Here is a 20,328-nt window from a genome sequence, read left to right as displayed (position 1 = left end):
AAAATAAGAACAAAAAAATCTTAAGCATTCTCACCACGAAACAAATATAGTAACTAAGTGAGGTGACAGCAGTTAATTAGTGTGACTGTGGTAATAATTTCACAAAATGGAAAAAAAAAAAAAGAACTTGGGTTTAAATCCCAGCTCCGCCATCCTCTAGCTGTGTGGCCCTGGCCCTGTGCCTTTCCTCAACTACAGAAATCAGAACGCCCACCTTACAGAGTTGTGGAAATTAAATGCATCAGTGCATGTGGAGCATGTGGAGCATTTGGAACAGTGTCTGGCACATGGAGAGGGAATGAAGTTGCTGATGGTGATAAGAGTGATGACTGTTGCACCTTATCGGGCACTAAGCCACCACCGCTAGGCAGAAGCTTCCACGCATACCTGCTCCCACGCTCAGTGAACATGAGAACATATTCTTAAACCAATGTATCGTTATTCTTTTCCTTCCTTTTCTTTTAGTGGCTTTGTAGTGTCGTGAGTCTAAAACCTGAGGCACAAAGCTGCTGAGACAGCAGTCAACGAAAAACAAAGAAGCACTGGATCCTTTCCCCTCTGATAAGAGAAGGAAGAACTGTGGCATCTGGAGGGGGCTGTGCTTCACAGGACAGCCCAGGGCTCAGCCGCCCAGATGTCTGTTCTGAAGGTTTTGAGCCAGCCACAGATAATGCAGAGGGTGGAGGCAGTTCAGACGCATCAACATAGTTTTTTACATACTTATTAGACTAGATAAGGAGGCAGCTGGATGGTACCATGCGTGGTCATAGGTGTTCTCTAAATATTAATATGACTTTCAAAATATTCACCACCAGTAGGGTGAGGAATAGATTATCCTTTCTGTGTAAGCCGCATGAAGAAAATACACCAAGCATTTTATAGGATATGTTTCTTCCTTCAAAGCATCCCCCAGATGATTGATTTCATAGGTATTCTGAAAATTGCTCCTGGAATGTTGTTGAAGTGGGGAGTTTCGGTTTGTTAAGTCTCTGATTCCAGCTTCTTTTTTCTCCCCGCTTTTCTCTTAAATACGATTTTTATTCATTTGCTACTTTTTACTAAAAGAGAAGAAATTGAGGCAGAGGTGAAATTCCAATTCATTAAGAGAACAAGAATGCATTATGCATTTGGCATTTTCTATGTTAGGAAAGAAATTGGCAAAAAAGGTTGATAATTATAAATCAATACAGAGTAAACCTTATATGGTTTTAAAAAATAAAAAATGTCATCCTGTTTACCCAGAGAGCTCTCAGCACTGACTGGAGAAATCCTTCCGTCAAAGTTTGAGTTCCAGGAGACGTTGGGAGGCCAGAGAGAAAGGTAAGGTTCTTCTTGTGTCTGTCTTTCTCCTCTAACACGACCAAGGCTTGGCACCCCACCCCCAGCTTCCCAGAAGTCAGGCTTGGGGGATCAGAAGACATGGCATCGGAGGTGGAACCTCGCCTTCTGGTTCCAGCGAGGCGGTCTGCCAGCCATGTCTCCCTCAATACACCTTTTGTTTAAGAGAATGACAGCATCAGTAAGCAATTTCATTTCCACCTGAATCATTATGGACCCTGGCTGAAACGGAGCTCTTCCTGTTTTGGGAATCCATCTGCCTGTCTGTGGATAACAATTGTTTTATTCCCAGTTACGCCCAGTTGGCTTCAAACTGATGCTTTTGGTAGAAAATGGCAGCCTAGATGACTATGCAGAAAACAGAACGAGAAAAGAAGGATGGCTGAGAGGAGGCAGCAATTTCTGATGCTGCAGGAGACAACACCGTTTACATTTAATATTATTTTTCTTGAGTGGTGAATGATCACTTTCAGACTGAAGCATGTGAAACTGACAATATTCAATCATTTTTTGATCTACAAAATAGCAATTTCTAATGGTTTCACACATGCATACGGAGGTTCTCATTTTAAAAGAGGAATTCTGTGGCCTTCAATCCGTGTTTGAACTTGGAGAGAAGCTCAGCCTTCTCCTTGCTGGCAGGGCTGAGGATAGGAAGAGCGCCCTGCATCCTGAGTTATGACCCACAGAGATACACTTACTTTGACCCACAGGTAACTGGCTTTTTAAAAGTTAGTTGCCAGAATTTTCAAACTCCCTAGAATTCGTACTTCTTTTGAGAATCAAAGTCTGGCAGGAGTGCAAATTCCCACAGGCCCAGTGACAAGAATCAGCTGATTCTCCTAAGGGGGCTGCCTCTTCAGGGCTGGCGTGCATCTTCGACACTCATCCAAGTCCCAAATCTGACCATCTCTGCATTTCACCTGGCCCAGGCGGGCTTTTCAGTCCAAGGTTGTTGGTGTTCATGTGTCCTCACCCAGAATCCCACAGACATGTTAACCAGGAGCCTCCTTCCCTTCTCTGCAGACCAGCCTCCCTTGTCTTTCAGAGAAAGTCCATTTAGTTAAAAGCACCAGAGGGGCAGAAAGGAGGAGAGACAAGACAGAGAGCGTTGTTGGAAGGCAGCATCTGCAGGAATCGCAGAAACAAGAACATGCTTGCAAAATGTCCACAGACGGGAATTCCATAACCTGTCTCTCTAATCCAGTCCTAATGTTCGCAGTCTTCACCGTCAGGAAATTCTACCACAAATAACCCAAATCCTTCACGCAGCTTAAATCCATTTCCTCTTACTCTCTGTTCACTGGAGATGGGGAACAGCTGGTCATCGTTCTCTGTACTAAGTTCTTTGTCAACTAGATGATTGGATTCTGGCTCTGGATCACTGTCATCATTAGGATCTGACCAGTTTCATATTGTGCCATCTGCAAAAGCATGTCAAATGGGAAGATAAAATTTTGTGCATGCTGTGCTTCAGAAATGTGCATCAGGGGAACACAACCCCTTGCCATGCCACCAGGCTGCTCACAGTTTATAAACATGTGAACATGAGGTTTCTGCGTGGAAAAAAAAATTACATTTTTCTGAGGCTAGTTCTGCAATGTGAGCATAACATCAAATCATGCAAAGATTCTCTAAAAGCCACCAAAAGAAACAATACACAGAGCGAGCATTTATTAAGTGCTTTCCGTGCTCCCATTACCTGTATTATCTCAGATGCTCTTCACAACGAGACACTAAGGCAGGAATTAGGAATAGTACTGCTCTGCAGGTAAGGACACTTAGCCACACAGAGGCTACCTTGTCCAAGTTTATACACCTGTGAGTGAGAGAGTCATCATTCACACCCAAGCCACTGGAGCCCAGAGCCCATGACCTCTCCACCATCTCTCCATCCTGCACATAAAGCTGGTGCTGGTGAACCCAGGCAGCTCACGGCATGGAATGTAGTCCCTGTGTTTCAGTAACCCGTGGCCAGTGGAGCCCAAGAAGCCACGGCAAAAATCAGGTGGCCGGTCCCTGATATAAGACACAGGCAAAATTCAAAGGAGTTTGATGCCACTGAGACTGAATTCTTCTCATCTACCGAGATCCTGGGTCTCCACTTAGATGCAGACATCAAGTGGTCCCCCAGTTCCCAGCTGGATGACTTCCCATGTATGTGCTCTGGAGCCTGCCCTGGATCAGACCACCTGGCCACTTCGGATTCTGGCTGGCCTGCCTCAGTGTCCTTGGAATAAAGGGGTGAAGATGAAGCTGCTTCCTGGTATGTTTCCTCACCACACGGATTCCTACCTGACATTATCTGTTGCTCTGGCCACCATTTTGCCTCCTTCACTAGCCTGTAAGCTCAACAGTGAAGGGGCTTGTCCGCCTCATTCGCCATTGGACCCCAGTGCCGAGCTCAGTACATGGTCAACACTGGTTAATATTTGGAGAATGACTAAGTTATCATTAGGAGGATTAGATGAAAACAACTGTATAAAATTTAATAAATATTAGTTCTCCCCACTTATAGTTTTCTCCTTCAAGCTCAATAATCTGTGTTTAAACTTGGTCTCATGCATCTGATTTATCATCTTTCATTCCCTCTATGGTTATGCAGTGATCATTCCAGCTTTCTATTCTATTATGCAGCCTTGGCCTGGATACCAGGGTTCCTTGCAGCCCAGAGAAATACCTCCCGAATGTCCCAGTAACTGAGTTTTTCAAAGCATAGCATTCGAGAAGTCATGAATTGCTTTCTAGATACCAACCATCCCCTTTTGGCTTGTTAGCAAAACCTAGACTCAGATCTGACTTTGGGTAATAGGGCAAATCAATCTGGACAATTCTACTTTTTCCTTTCCTAGCCTTATTTGCAATTAGAGGTGGACATGTGACATAGTCTAGCCAGTGAGAAGTAAGGAGGTGAGGGGGAGCTGATGGGTAAGTTTTTGTTTTCTTTGCAAAAAGGATAGGGGCAGCTGTCATTATTTCCACCTTCTTTCTAACTTGAGCATGGCTATGATGCCAGGAGCAACAGCAGCCATCTTAGCATCATGGGACTATAAGCCAACAAGCTAAGGATGGAGGAGCAAAAAGATATAAGCAGCATGAGTCCTTGATGATATTGTGAAGCCACTGAATAAATATCAGCATTCACCAACTCCAGACCTCTTGTTACAGGAGAAAAATAAAACTCTCAAGCAACTATTAACAGGATTTCCTGTTACCTATAACAAAAGATATTTACCTGATCTACTGTCTTCCTTCAAAACTATAACTCTTCCTTTTTCCATATCTTCTCATTTATGTCAGTAACATAATCATCATGCCCCAAATTCTTTAGGGTCAAAATGCTGAGTTATCTTTGGATACAAGAGGCAAAGAAGGTGTCCATCTTCAAGTCTTGCCCATCTTCAAAATGTCTCCACAAAGTCAACAAGGATATGCACACAGATAGTCATTATAGTGGTTACATGAACAGAAAAAATGGAAATGACCTTCGTTGACTGGCAAAAATAAATCATGGCAAATAATGAATAGAAAATAGAAATTATGTAGTCATTAAAATATTGTAAACAAATATTTGTTGACATGGGACGAAGCTCGAGATATGTTAAATTGGAAAAATCAGGCTGGAAAACAGTAATTTTGCTGAAGATGTGTCTAACATAGGCTAGAAAAGGTGTCCAGAAAGGTATACCCCGAAATGGTAACAACGAATATGCCACCACCTCCAATGGCTCCCCCACTTCATCTCTCACCATTTCAACCTATACTGTACTCAGCCCCCAAATTAACCTTTCTCATCATCTGCATTCTTCATGCCATCCCCCTGTTTAAAAGGAACAGTGACTAGTTCTTGAGAATTAGGCCCCCTGAATCCTCAGCCTAGCATTTGAGAACAGAGTGAGTAACCAAATAACCAACTTTAGTTTTCACTTTTGCCTCTGCTTTTGTCAGTCTGGTTTCCTAAGTGTTCCTTCCACATGGGACATTCATTCCCACCACCGGTCCTTTATACTTCATGGTTCCCTCCTTCTGGAACATTCTCTCCATCTCCTCTGACACTGATAATCCTCTTCATTCTTCAAAACCCACCACAGCTTTCCTCTCCAGTCTTGTTCAGGGAGGAAGCTAATGGGCTGGTGAGGGGATGAGGCAGGTGGTGAATTCACCTAAGCCTGGTGTTAGGAGGAGTCAGAGAGGGCAATGCTCAAGGCTCCCTCTGATCAGCAGTCATCAGCCTTTTCCATGCATACTCCCACCAACAGCAGCGTCTCTCCCCTGGGGACCACTACCTACATCAAAGAGTATCGGGCAGGGAATCCCAGTCGCCAGGGCAGCACCCAGGAGAGGTGGCTCCTACCATTTCTGAGGATGTCCTGAGGATTTCTACCCTTGGAGCCCTGGCCATTCTCCTTTTCCCTGGAATTTTCTAGACCAGGAGCAGCAAATTCCAAGGCCTACATGGATCAAGCAAGTGATATAAGCCAACAAAGCAATTGCAGGTGTGGGATAAGATGGGGCGGGAGCCTGCTCTGGTTCAGGGAGGCAACTGCAACTAACTGGGAGCCAGCCTCTTACAGTTGTGCACGAATGCAAGTGGGTGCTGCTCCATCTCCCATTTTCTTAGAAAACAGAAACCAGAAAATCCAGAAAGATCTGACTAGTAAAATCATCTGTGAACAAAGCATGTGTGTGTGGCCAGCATTCGTTCCTTCTTCTTTGCAGTTAAAGGAGAGCCACCACCCCAGGCAAGGCCAGGTCCCAACAGTGGTGGTTAGTTACCATCTTCACTCTACATGGGATGACTATGACCCACGTAGGGCCCTAAAGGGGTGGTTATTCTCAAAATCCCGCACATAGTCGATGGAAAAGAGGATCACAGAGGCCCTCTTTTTTCCCATTGCTGAATAGTTAATACTCTCCTGGGGTGGGGTTCGGCCAGAGATAGACAAGAGTCTTAATACCCACATGCTCAAAGCTTTATCTTATTACTCATGTGTACAATTTCTTTTCCCACTTTTAAATTCTCTTAAACAATAGTCTAGTCTTAAGCATGAAATCTGTATGTCACGTGTGTAATAAAAAAGAACTCTAAGAATTTTTTCCCCATGTGATGTCCACATTTACAGTTTTCTAAAACCTGAGAGTGTCAGCTGTTCTAATTCTTCATTTGGTAAGTTTCAAATCCCCTTAATGGTTCCAACAGAGATCTTAGAAGCATCCTCTTTCAAAATGTTCTTTTAGAGTTTTCTTATGGGGAATGAGGGAATCCGAGAAAGAAAGTCCTTGCTGAATTGAACTTTGATGATCTTTGAGAATTTGTCCTTTCCCCCCAGGTGATGCTCATCTGTTTCCCTGTCTCCCCTGACAACTGGGATCTCTTCCAGGGCAGGACCTGCAGGCACATCCTTTGTTGAGAGCTCAGGGTGTGACCTAGAGTCTGACTCACTGTTAGGTGCTTCGTATATGTTGACTGGACGTTCATAGTATTCTCTCAGAGGAAGAAACACTCTAAAATACACTTCCTGCGACTCAGTAAGTTCAGATGAGGGGAAGCAGGACCTGGGAAAGGATTTTTACGGCATATGATTAGGTGCCACAAACCATGAGAAGAAAGGAATGCAAAATTTAATACATTTCCATGCAACTATTGAAAGCATAAGATTGCCCCAGATTTTAGGGTAGAAACCATTCCAAAGTGGCATAGAAAGATTTGCACTACGTGTACCAACACTCCTCCTCCCCTACCACCCATGTCCTGCCATAACAGGTGAGATTCATTCCAGAAGATACCCACTGGATTAAAAATAGCAATAGTAGGAGCTGGAGGAGCAGCACTGTTGGTGGCCAGATGACAGAAACGATGGTAAAAATAGTTAGCGTTCAAGGGCTTACTAGGTGCCAGACACAGTGTGATCTGCATTCCCACTATTTTATTTACTCAGAACTCTAGGAGGTACGTGTGATTATTCTCCCTACCCCTCAATGTTTCCCAGGTAAGGAAACCAAGGCGGTACAGCTTATGTGGTATGTCCAAGGTGACACACTTTGCAAGTGTACGAAGTAAAGCACCATCCTAGCCCATTCCTTACGCAGCCTCCCCACAAAGCACAGTGCAGACATGGAACATACAGGCCTTCTGCCAGGGCATGGGCGGCTGTGAACTACACAATAAGGTTGTCCAATATTTTTTCTGTGCTTAGGAAAATGAAGAATATTATTTTGAAAAAAAATGTATCATTTGTTTAGGTTTTGAAATTAATGATTATGTTTTATTTTAAAATAAAATTAGATACTTACTCAGTTAAGAACCACATCAAACATTTGGTAATGGTAGTTGTGATGCTCTAAATCCAATCCTAACTTAGGATCCTTTAACTTTAATCACGGTCCTCAGATTAAGAGGAACCAAGATTCAACATAAAACATGCCCAAGATATTGTCATCAGGTAACCGAAGAGCTAAAAACCACTTACAATTGTTTGGATCTACAACGATAAAAAGAGATCTTCCAAAACATCTTGTCAAGAAACAACAAAAAAGGGTAGGGGGATAGCACACATCTGCTTTTCTTAAGACTTCCCTGAGCGCTCTAAAGAATACATTTTTGGCCAAGGTAAAAAGAGATCTTTTTGAGGCCAAAATCTTTCAATGCATTGATAAATTTCCACTAGTTTAGAAGAACGTTATGTATTTTAAGCTCTTGGCATCTCACATGGTTGTTTGGACAGAGCAGGAAAAGGTGTCCTGTAATTTCACACGGGGTCCTTATGTGGACACGTGGAGGAAGCCATACTGTAGTATTTAAGAAGGCTTTGGAGTACTTCACATAATTTAATGAATATTCCCTAAGGTAAGGATCATGATCAATACAGCTGATATTTGGGACCTTGTTACAAACATGCCAATGGTAATTATTAAAAAAAAACATTCTTACATGGAACAATGTTAGTAATCTTAGTAATTAATATTCCTCAAAAGTACAGAATATCCTCCTAGAATTTTTTTCTATAAAATAATAATGGTTTAATTTTCTCTAAACATAAAACTACTACCTTCTCTTGTAAACAAAACCATGCAGAAAATACAGAAAAGCATGAATAAGAAAAATTTTAAATGTCCAGAGAGAACCACTGGTAAGATTGGGTTCATCACGCCGGATCCTTTAAACATGTTTTTTCATAATTAACTAACTTGAACTACAATTTGTGTATTTAATAAAAATGTTTAAGACTAAAAAAAAATTGTTCAAATATATGCATATACAGTTTTTAAAATTGAATATCATAAATATTGTTTTCTATATTTCCTTTTGGTTGAACAATATATTATGGATGTGTCTCCATGTCTAGAAATATATGGAATTTTAATAACTCTGAAGATACCCTTTGGATATTATGATTAAGTTTTTCCCTTTGTAGAACACAGTTGAAAAAAACTTTTACAACTAGATATTTGACAAATACTCTCTGGTGATGAAAACTACCTGTGGGGGACAAGCATAAATCTAGTATATAGGTGCAGAGGGTCCACCACTAGGGGAGTGGATACTGCTGACCTTGAGACCAGGAAAAGCAGCTATTAAAACATGCGTTTGTGAGTTTCTACCGAGCTTCCCTTGCCATAGCCTTGGCCTTGGCCATCTGGAGTCCAATTGAAACAAAGAGGGCTCTTCTTTACTTTTTATGTATATCAGAGACCACGCTCTCTTTTATCATTTTGAATTTAACAATGGTCAGCTATTCTCAGTGAAACTACACACGGGCAAAGTAAACCTCAAAAATTATATTTTAGGCTAAATAACCTCTTCGTTTTGGTTTACACTGTTCCAGCTAAAGCCACGCCGCAGGGAACAAAAATAGATGAAACAGTAGAAACGGGAGTGTAGACCTCAGATGGCTCTTTCAAGATGTCTCGTGGTTCAAGAAAGACAAGAATGTCCGACTCCAGGAGCCCTAGGGCTGAATGCAGATGTTCCGTGCTGGGTAAGGAGGGGGTTGAAGATTTTAAGCGTGTTTGTAGACAGAGAAAAAATGACAACTGAAAGGAAACTGAAGACTTGATGTGTGAATCTGACCTACTTTGCAACACCAATCTGAAGTCACTTAACAGGAAACAACAAGAATATGTTTTAATGCAAAAGTCCTGCAGTTATAAAACAAGTCAGATGAACGACAGTTAAGGGTAAACTTTTTCTGAGCCTCCAACATTTCTCTGCGTTCTCCCTGGGCAGGCAGCCGGGGCCAGTGAGCAGGGGGTGTACAATCAACCCCTGTAGCTCTGGAAGAAGGCACAGCAGCGTGGCTGGCTCAAGAAGCTCCTCAGAGGAAAAGCTTCCAAAGGGTGTTTCGCATTTCCTGGGTTTCCCGCAGCGTGCTGGCTGCTGTCAGTGTAAGCTGTGAGAAGGATGACAGGACCAATTTTTATAAGGCAGTGTTGCTTTTTTAAAAAGCTTTTTTATTTTGAAATAACTGTAGATTCACAAGAAATTGCAAAGCTAGTTAAGAGAGGTCCTGTAGACCCTTCACCCATTTCCTTCCACTGGTTATTTATGTCTCACATAATCACACCTCATAATTACACACCCAAACCGGGAATCTGACGTTGGCACGGTGTGTGCGCATAGTTTTATGACAATTTACCACATGTGCAGACTCACTAACCGCTACTGTCACTGGGTTATAAAACTTACCTTACCTCAGAGATATCCCTTGTTATAACCCCTTTAGAGTCATGCCCCCCTTCTTAACCCCTGGCAATCACTAACCTGTTTCCCTAGTTACCATTTTGTCATTTCAGCAATGTTAGATAAATGAAATTAGACAGTGCGTGATCATTTGAGATCGGCTTTTTCACTCAGCATAACGCCCTCGGGATCCATCCAAGTTGCTGGGGTGCATCAGTGGGTCATTCCTTTTGATTGCTGGGTAGTGTTCCACAGTATGGATGTATCGCAGCTCACAGAGCCATCCATCTAGTGAGGGACATTTTTGGAGGTTTCTGGTTTGGGGGCTGTGACAAATAAAGGAGCCATGAAAAATCACGTATGGGCTTTTCTGTGAGTAAGTCCTCGTATCTCTGGGATAAATGCCCTGAAGTGCAAATGTGGGTTGGTTGCATGGTAAACGGAGGTTTAGTACTAACTCCTTTTTTTTTTTTTAATATTTATTTTATTTTATTTTTTAATTTTTAAAATTAAATTTGTTTTACATTTCTTTATTGAGTTATAGTCATTTTATAATGTGTCGAATTCCAGTGTGGAGCACAATTTTTCAGTTATACATGAACATGCATATATTCATTGTCACATTTAAAGAGTAAATGAATTTCTCTTTTCAAAAGTGATTTTCCCATCATAGATGATTTCTCTGGTGAATCATCTGGGCTTAGGGTCAGGAGGGGTGGGCGGGGGGTGGGGGGGGGAGAAGCACTGATCACCAAATTGTTCTAAACCTAAGAGAGAGCATGGGCCTCATTATGACACATGGGCAGCATAATCTATGCAAGTACACCTGTCTATACAGGGAAATACTCAGGATAAATGTGGGAAGTCCCATTTCCATTTTGCCAATGATACTTGAACAGTAAGCACGAAGAATTCAGGATTAGACCATTTATAGCCCAACATGCTAGGAAATTTCAGATTAGGTCCTTCAGGGCCAAAATTTTTTGACAATAAAATATCACCGTGGCATCAGATGGGTTGAAATCAAAGCAAAATTAAGTTATCAGTGGATGTTAGTCTCTCCTCTCCAAGAGTAATTATTTACACAGGAAAACACCACTGAGTAAATATTGGGACTGTTCATTCCATTCCTTCTATTTGAGGACCACGGCAAGAAGGCAGTCCTGAAGCCTCCTCAGGAACCCTGCAGCCAGGGAAGACCCAAGGCAGAGAGGATTCAGGGAGGACTCCAAAGTTGTCCATCACCCTCTGCAACATACAACAGAACTAATCCATTTTCCTGTTTCACTGCCATAATATCATAAAGCGGGGAGGTCACACCCTCTAAGAATATATTGCCTTTCTGGCTCAGAGTTGCCGGGATTACTTACTTTCCTTAACTCTTTCAGAACCTCCAGCCCCTGCCCAAGGCTACTGAAGGATCACAAGCATTTCACAGGCTACAGATTTTGAACCTGACCTGAAAGGAGCAGGCAGAAGGACAAGGGGATGAGGCACGACTTATCTAACCCCACAGATGCTTCAAAGAAATTATCACTCCCTTTTCTCGCCCTTCTCTCCCTCAGTCTCCAAATATTTTCTCTATTTTCTCTTTACAAGGGAAAATCAGAAATACATTGGTTGTCAGCTTATGTTGATGGATGTACAATGGAAGATTCAGGTGCACAACGAATAAACTGAGAAAACCATCAAATGTCACTAAGAAAAACACCCCCCACTAAAATCACAGTGGAAAAGTGGGAACAGTGTATGACCAGGCCATTCATGAAAAGAATAATACAAGTATCTGCTAAGCATAAGGTAATGACTCAACCTCTTTAAAGATAAAAGAAATACAAAACTAATAATGAGACGCTTTCATTCCGCTATCAATTTGACAGATCACTTTTAAAAATGGATGACAAAAAAAAAGGGTTAAAAAAATGGATGACAAAATTAGTTGGTGAAAATGTGCAGAGAAACAAGATATTTATGATGCCTCAGAATATCAGCCTATAAGATACTTATTAATTAGAAAGAGAAAAACATTTACCTGGAAGACACCACTTCAACACTTCTAAAGGTATGTCAAGTTAAAATTACTGGGAATGGAGTAAGTCAACATTGTGTGCCTCCTGGTATATGATGCACTAAAATAGATACAATATCTTTCTTGGGTTAGGGTTAGGGTTAGGGTTAGAGTTAGGGTTAGGTTTTTTTTTTTTCTTTTTGTTTAATATTTAGGAGATTTATTAAAGCATCTTATCACAAAGATGGAAACAAGTACATATCAGAAACACGCAGCCATCATCTTCCACAATCAAGTTAAAATGTTAAATATTTTTCCTGTTTTCATGGCTGAAAACTTCAGAACTTACACCCAACTCGCTCACTCTAAATATTTAATTCATTGTTCCTGAAAGTATCCAGGGCAGCAGATAACCAAAATGCAAACTATTATTTAAAGAAAGTACAAAGCTAAGAAAGAAAATATGCAGAGAAGTCCCTCCCACCCCCCCTCGTCAAAGGCAAACAACGGCACTTTGCTCTGGCTTAACCTGGACTGTCTTCAAAAACTATTCACATGTAATATACCGAACAAAACAAAAAACACCCCAAAACCTGACTCTTAATAGATGTCCAAAAAGTTTGTTAGTGTTTGGAAAAAAAATCCTTAAACAAAGGAAAATATACTAAAAGTCCTGCTAAAAATACAAAACCTGAATGTAATTGTGAGGAAGCATCAAACAAATCCCTACTGAGGAATATTATACAGAAAAACTGGCCTGGACCCTTCAAGAGTCAAAGTCAGGAGAGGCAAAGAAAGGCTGAAGAATTTCCAAATTGTACTGAAGAGACATGTCAACTAAATGCAATTAATGACTCTGAGTTAGACCTAGATTAGCGAAAAGAGATTCATAGAGCAATTCATGAAAATTGAATAAGGCCCGTAGATGACATACTATTTCCTCGTTTCGATAATTGCACTGTGATTATATACGATGCTAACATTAGGAGAACATTGGTCAATGGTTCATAGGAATTTTTTGTACTACTTCTGCAAATTTTTTAGTCTAAAATGATTTCAAAATGAAAGTTAAAAGTAAAAACTTTTTACAGTCAATACTTGATGCTCCCTTTATTCGTAAAAACCAAAGTGTCCATCAACAGGAGAATCAATAAACTGTCGTATATTCGTGAGATGGATGCTACATGGCATGAAAAGTGTACATCTTACACGATTCTGATACTGAGCAAGAGCCTGTGGCCCCCCTCCCCCAGCTCCTGCTTCTTGTTTCTAGGAAAGCTGAAATCTCCCTGTTCGCATGCTAAGTGACACACCCACAGGTGCTATGACAGTTCCAGAGCTGCCCACAAAATGCCAAAACGTGGGTGAGGCCCAATTCCTGGAAATCCCTGCGCTTTCCCCAAAATAGTTGGAATAATTCTCCTACCTGTTAGCATATGAAATTACCCGGCCCACAAAAATTAACTGCCCCCACACCTCGTGGCAGATCTCACTCTCCTAGACGATCATGCACTCTGGGGCCACTTCTTGCCCTCTGAGATGGCCCGCACTCTGTCTATGGAGTGTGCATCTCCCTAAATAAATTTGCTTCCACTTTACTTTTCTTGAATTCTTTCCTGCACGAAGCCAAGGACCCTCACTTGGCGGGGGCACGTCCCAGGGACTCACTGGGGTCCTGGGACCTGACCATCCTCACGTGCCCCCATCTTCCTGCAACACTCTGAAATAAGCTTCTCATACGGTCGGGAAATAATTTAACATTTAAACTCCAGTTGAAGTACAAAGATAAACAATAAAATGATCTAAATACATACTTAAGGAAGTGGTTAAAAATTTTAAGTTACATAATAAACTACAATACAACTATTAAATCACATAATTAAAGAATATTCAGTGATGTGAAGAAATGCTCATGATATTGAGACAGGAGGGAAGGGGACAGGGCAGAGCCAAAGAATGACAGCAATTAACACCAAATTGGTGGAAGATTCAACTCCCAGTAGGCCTTGAGGATCAAGACTGGCAGGATATTTGATTTCCAGTAGACCTTGAGCCTCATTATATGCCCATTGTAATCTATTAGCATGACAAATAACATGCCCACAGGCCTCATGACAGTTCCAAGGCTAACCATAGAAGTTCAAAGAGTGGGTGGTGGCCCAATTCCTGGGACTCTCAGCCCCTTCCCCAGGGTAGTTGGAATGGTCCCCCACTTCGTGCGGCCTGTGAAGCTACCGAGCCCATAAAAACTGGCAACACCATGCCCTGTGGCCTCACTTGCTCTCTTCTGAGACGTCTTCAGAGACGGCCCGCACTCTGTCTATGGAGTGTGTATCTACTTCTGCTCAAACCTGAGCACCCAACCCCGACACCTCATGGCCTTTCTCCTGCCTCCTGAAACAGCCTGCACTCTATGAAGTATGTATCTCTCTAAATAAATTTATCTTTACTCAACTGTGGCTTGATCTTGAGTTCTTTCCTGCGTGAAGCCAAGGATCCACACTTGGTAGGACACGTCCCAGGGGCTCAGCTGAGACCTGAGACACGGCTCTCCTCTTGCCCCACATTCATTTTAACTCTATCAATATTAGTGGAAAAAGCTGATCCCAATATTATATGTACATGTTGATAACTTAAATATTCTATATTTTCATAGAAATAAAAGGAAGTGATACTCTAAAACATTAATATTTTCCTCTGGGTTGCAAAATTATGACAGCATTTTGTTTTCTTCTTTACACTTTTTGGCCCCTTCCACTTTTTCTAACATAACTATGTATTCCTTTAATAGTTAAAAAGCATAAAAATTAATTTCAAAATATTTGATACCTTCCTAGTTGGAAAAAAAAAAATCAAAATATCAAAACTCAGAAAGGAGAAGAAAACCAACCGACTTCTAACAGCCTTTCACTGGTCGTGCTTGTAACAAAATCTTCGATGTTCTATTTCAGGGCCACATTTTAAGTCACCTTTCAGGAGGGAGTGATTTTTTTTTTTTAACTGCAAAAAAAAAAAAAAAGCTCACCTACACCCTTTCACCACCAATTAAGCCCTGGCCTCTCAACAGCCAACATTTCACCCCCAGGAGCCTTCTTGCTCACCATCAACCCCTCTTCCTCCTACCCAGAAGGAGTCCCTGCTTTGATGGGCTGTTTCCCATAAAATTCTACGAGAACAAAAGTTTTTTGCCACTTGGGAAAATCAAAACATACCCGGAGATGACACTTAGGACATTTATCTTGCAGGCATGATGACCAAATACAGGGCATGAACAAAAGCAAGAATTAATCTGGGGTTTTGTATTGTTTCATTTTGTTTTATTTAAACAGTAAATTTCTGCCAGTAAATTTCTGGAGGACTGCAGGGAATATTCAAAATTGCTCAAGGAAACCATTGCTCCCCTTCCCAAGATTCCCAGCCCCGCCCTCAAGATCACAAGTCATTAACTCTTTTCCCTTCCTTCCACCCTGGCCCACGCCTGAGGGTTTTTCCTCTGTTTTAAAAACACTTTGCTAATTAGTCCACACTGTGTCTGAAGCAAGAGTGAGGGGAAAAAATATGAATCACAGTCTTGACTGGATTTTTCAATACCTCATTTTCTTAGTATGCAGAAAGTAGCTCACCACACAAGCAGAATTATAAAGACCAGTGGATGCTCCAATTTTAGCATTTCTATAGATTTCTAACACAGATAGGAACATTCTAAATGTGTTGCCAGGAAACAGTGACAGCATTTTCTTCCAGGAAAATTGTGTGCCAAGTAAAATGCAAGAAGAATGACTTTGCTCAAGACATAATTCTTACCAGGGCAACAGAGAATTTAATCATTAACTGTACCCACAGAAGTGAAAGTGCATTTATTAAAATTTGAAAGTTTTAACATCTTAATTCTAAGTCAAAAAAAGTTAAAATTAGATTAGGCTTGCTGTCAACAGCTTTTTTAAAGCAGTGATTTAATCACATTTAAAAAGTTGACGGCTGTTTCACTATCACCAGCTTTTCTCAAAACCTGAATTTCCTTCACGGCGTCCAACAGAAAAAAAGCAAACCAAAAAAAAAAAAAAAGTTATTCATTAATCAAAACCATCATCAGTTTCCTGGATAAAAAGGAAGGAGCAAACACTGAAAAAAACATTAAGTTAAAAGAAGACACAGCCAGACAAAGTGGTCAGGGATAAAATGATCTCCGTTGTGACAGGAGAGAGCAGGTGATGACATTTCTGCCAAGATAGGAAAGGTTGAGTTTAGCACACCCTTACATGCTCCATCCAACAGGGAGTGTTAGGTACCTGTCATGTTCCAGGTACATGTTAGACCCTGGGATGCACAGGTGTGGAAGAGAAATCTGTTCCTGCTCCCCAGCCCCGCTATTCCCAACTACAAGAAAATGCTAGAAATAAAGATCTAATTGCAATTAGATGCAAGACTTCAGAGCAGTAGAGACCAGCACATTCTGGCTGCAAGGGAGACCCACTCAGTTTGTTGCATAATTTGTTAGAGGTAAAGAAATATGCCAGCAGCCACAGAGCCTGTCCCCCTTCCTGAGTGTCACCCTGAACCATCCTGAGAGTCCACAGTCCCTCCAGCACTGCCACCCTTTGCAGTGGAGTCTGTCGCTCAAGACTTGGCTTCTTTCTCCACTCAGAGTTTTTCCTTCTGCTTTTGCCCATTGCTGTGGACTTTCTGCCCTCCTCCCTACTGTAGGCATCTGCTTTCTCTTTCTCAGGGGTTCCGTTTAGGACCTCTGCTTTCTCTCTGAAGTCCATCACCACTCTACCATTCGGTTCCTATGCTGGGGTCTTCCATTCAGACTCCTTAAGGGAGCAATCTGGGTGGCTTTGTTAGTCACCCCGCGTTATGCAGCATCCCAATTAGCTGAACTGCCCACATGGGGACATTTCACAAGATGTTGACCAGCCTATAGAGGCTGCCTTTGATTCAAGGGCTGATCTGCAATCCAACCAGCTTCTAGGCATAACGGTGGGGTCCCATGATTCAAAACGTGCAACCTATGTCTTAAGAAACCACTTGTGGTCTTTCCTCCTAAGGCACTGTGGGTGAAGGAGACACTCTAAGTATCACCAAAACCCAAAAATAGATACTGAGGTTTGATTTCGTGTTAGTCCCATGCCTGCTACTGTTTGAACATAACATCACCATTTCTTAAATACTTCAGCACCAGGCTCCCTCAGGACCCCAACACGGGCATAGCCATTCAATCCCACACTCTTTCCCATTAAGCACAGTGACGCCCCCAGAACCTTTCTCATCACCATGTCCGAGTTGAAAATTCTACTTTGGCACATGGGATGAAACCAATTTGCCATCCCACGTCTATAGGATGAAGTCCAGATTCTGCAGAAAGCCTGAAGCTCAACACTCCCAGCCAGTGAAACCACACCCATTTCTTCACACAGCAAGGGCTGCATATTCTCCATTTGTTCTTCCAGGACTACTCTCCGTATTTCTCCAGGGAGGCTAACCTTCACAGACTGCATCAACCAGGCTTCCAAGCCCCCTGGCTCCTGACTGTATTTGGCCAAAGTGAGGCATGTACAGAATAAGCCTGAGATCTATTTCCCCTTCTCCTCCTGTCTGACTGTGACTGTTTCTCTATTAAAGGCCTCAGCTCCTGTCAGGGGCCTCTGTCTGACAGCCAAGCTCTCGTAGGGCCCGGGGTTACTGGAACGTTATCCCCTCCCTTTGCTTTTTTAGGCTGAAGTTGTTACTCCAAGATGCTTCATCCTCCCGTGCTGATTCCCGCCCCCCACCACCACCCGTCTATACCTTTGTAAATGATCCTATCTTTGAACTTCCTTCAATGACCCACCTCCCCTTTAAAAAATTTTTTTAAGATAGACTTTATTTTTTAGATAACTTTTCAACTTACAGAAAAATTTAGAACATAGTACAAAGAGCTCTCCTACATTCCCCATCCTTCCTGTACACGCTGCAGCCTGTTTCCTCGTCTTTAACATCTTACTAGTTTGAAACATTAGTTACAATACTCATGCATAACTTTTAACTAAGGTCTACACTTTATTCAGACTTTCTTAGTTTTTGCTGAATGTCCTCTTGTCTGTTCTAGGGCCCCATGCAAGACACCACAATTACATTTAGCCATTGTCTCCCCTTAGGCGCCTCTTGGCTATGACAGTTTCTCAGACTTGTGATTGATGACCTTGACACGATTTTAACTTGTTTTTATTCCTCCCTTCTGCCTCATTTTAAAGACAAGCCAAGAGGGAAGGAGAGTGGTCTCAAACTCATCTAAAAGTTACTGGATGTCATGTGGGATACTGAAGGAGCAACAAAAGGAGAAAAAAAATATTATAGAGGAAGATTTCTCTGGAGTGGAACCACCATCCACCCCCATCCTCAGATAAATCCAACAATTGAATGCCCATAATATTCCATTCCACATGGAAGTCAAGTTTTTTAAAATTTCTCACTTACTAGACCTAGAAATCTACACATAAATAAATCCCCCCTTCCTGTCACCAAAACTAGGAAGAAATAAACATGGTTTCCTCCATGCCCCCTCCCCTCCAAAGAGTTGGAATTAATCCATTGCTTCGGTTTTCATTTGCCACACTTTCTACCTCCCCTGAGGAAAGGGCAGGTTCTGTGGGGGCCCAGGCTGTATCTGCTGTAGAGAGCCTTCCCTCCCAGGGGGGACCCCTGCGCCCTGGCAGACAGCATCTCTGGCAAGTTACCATCTGCAGCCCGTGTGGTCCCTCCCGCCTGGAGTCCCTGTGCACTGCGACAACAAGCTGGCTGCTCCCAGGCCGCAGTGGGTTGTATAATCACGCTCTGAACGCCTAGAGGAGAGCGCGGTGAACTTCCCTCCTCACAGCATGTTAAAAGTCACTGATGCCAGTTAACAAGAGACCCACCAGGCAAGAAGGACCCAAGACTCTGGGGGAGGGAGACAGCGAAACGCTGCCTGGACATCATCAGCGGTAGGGGGTGGAGTTTGTCAATTTCTCCAGCAGCAATATTTAAACCCGAAGTCCTGTTCTTAGAGCTGGCATTGCAGGACGGTACAGAGCACGCTGAGCCCTGCTGCGCCCCTTTGGTGAGAATCTATGAAAGGGGGATGGGGCGGAAACTCATAATCCTGGGGGGTGAAGGGGTTCTCAGAATCTCTCTCCAGGGAAGCCTCTCGTGAAAATGCCAAGGACATTTCCGCTCGTCTTTTCAATTATGTAACTCCTACACATTAGGGAGAATCTACACCAACATGAATTTAATTACTTATGAAGGTAGAAAGTCTCTCAATCTACCGCATTCAAAGCTCTGGGTGCAGCTGAAGTCTTAACAGACCTGAATGCCACCTGGCAACGTTCGAGGATGTAATCTTAGGGATTGGACCCCCAGCCCCCCTCCCTGGTACACACAGCACTGGGAGCTGTGTTGCCCCCGGGGGTGGGGCCACCCGCCCCCGCCGTCTCGGGGGGATCCGCGCACGCCCATCCCCGCGTGGCAGACTCGCCTGGACCCGCAAGTCCGCAGGCTGCACTCTCCCCCCACCCCTGAGAACACCTGGCCCACGGTTGGTTACCTGTGGTGCCGCGACTCTCCGTAGCCCATTGGCCGGCCCCCCGGTGCCCTTGTGGTTGGCTGCGAGATGCTCGAGCCCCAGCGTCCTCGCCGAGCCCTCCGCGGGGCCCAAGGCGTTCTCGCCGGGGCCTTCATCCGGCGCCGGGAAAAGCCCGCAGCGACGCTGGAAGCGGGCAACGAGCTGAGAATCCTGCAGGCTCCGCAGCAGCTCGGCCATGGTGCACCCGGGGCTGTGCGCAGCCGCCGCCGCCGCCGCCGCCGCCGCCGCCACCTGGTGCGCTCTGCTCGGCTGTCCCTCCTGCCCTAGCCTCACCGGGCCTGGCGCTCGGGGTGGAGGGCGGGTGGGCGGGGCCCGGGGCGCCAGCCAACAGGTGCGCCGCTCGGGTCCTAGCGCCCGCCCTTCGTGCTCGGGGGCCCAGGTGTTTGCCTCCACCTTGAGCCCGGCACGCCCGCCCTCCTTTCCTTCCCAGCGGGCCTAGGCGGGCTCGGGTGGGTCCTGGCGTCCGGCCCGCTTGGAACTGAACGAAAGAGTACAGGTATCTACACTGCACCTCCCTGCGCCTGATCGCGCCTCCACCCCTCCCGGCTGGTGCAGAAATGCCACCTAATGGGGAGCGGCCGAGCACGTGTGGACCTGCGCGAGTCCATCCTGGCGTGCGCCGGCTGATCCCGTTTCTTTTAACTCTTTAGCCCAAAGTGAGGTCGGATTTCTCCTCCAGCTACCCGCACCCAGCCTGTA

General features: G+C 43.6%; 1 protein-coding gene across 1 annotated transcript in view; it reads right to left on the bottom strand.

The window, feature by feature from the left end:
* The window catches only part of SGPP2 (sphingosine-1-phosphate phosphatase 2), a 101,077-nt gene extending 81,171 nt beyond the window's left edge, over window positions 1-19,906 (bottom strand). The window contains exon 1 of the mRNA XM_074364385.1: window positions 19,591-19,906. Coding sequence (XP_074220486.1) covers window positions 19,591-19,806 — 216 coding nt within the window. The 5' untranslated portion in view covers window positions 19,807-19,906. The remainder of the gene's footprint in view (window positions 1-19,590) is intronic.
* Between the last annotated feature and the right edge of the window lie 422 nt (window positions 19,907-20,328).

This window comes from Camelus bactrianus, chromosome 5 (genome assembly GCF_048773025.1).
Source record: "Camelus bactrianus isolate YW-2024 breed Bactrian camel chromosome 5, ASM4877302v1, whole genome shotgun sequence".
Lineage (NCBI taxonomy): Eukaryota > Metazoa > Chordata > Mammalia > Artiodactyla > Camelidae > Camelus > Camelus bactrianus.
Note: the sequence above shows the minus strand (reverse complement) of the source record. Positions and strands in the feature narration are given on the sequence as shown.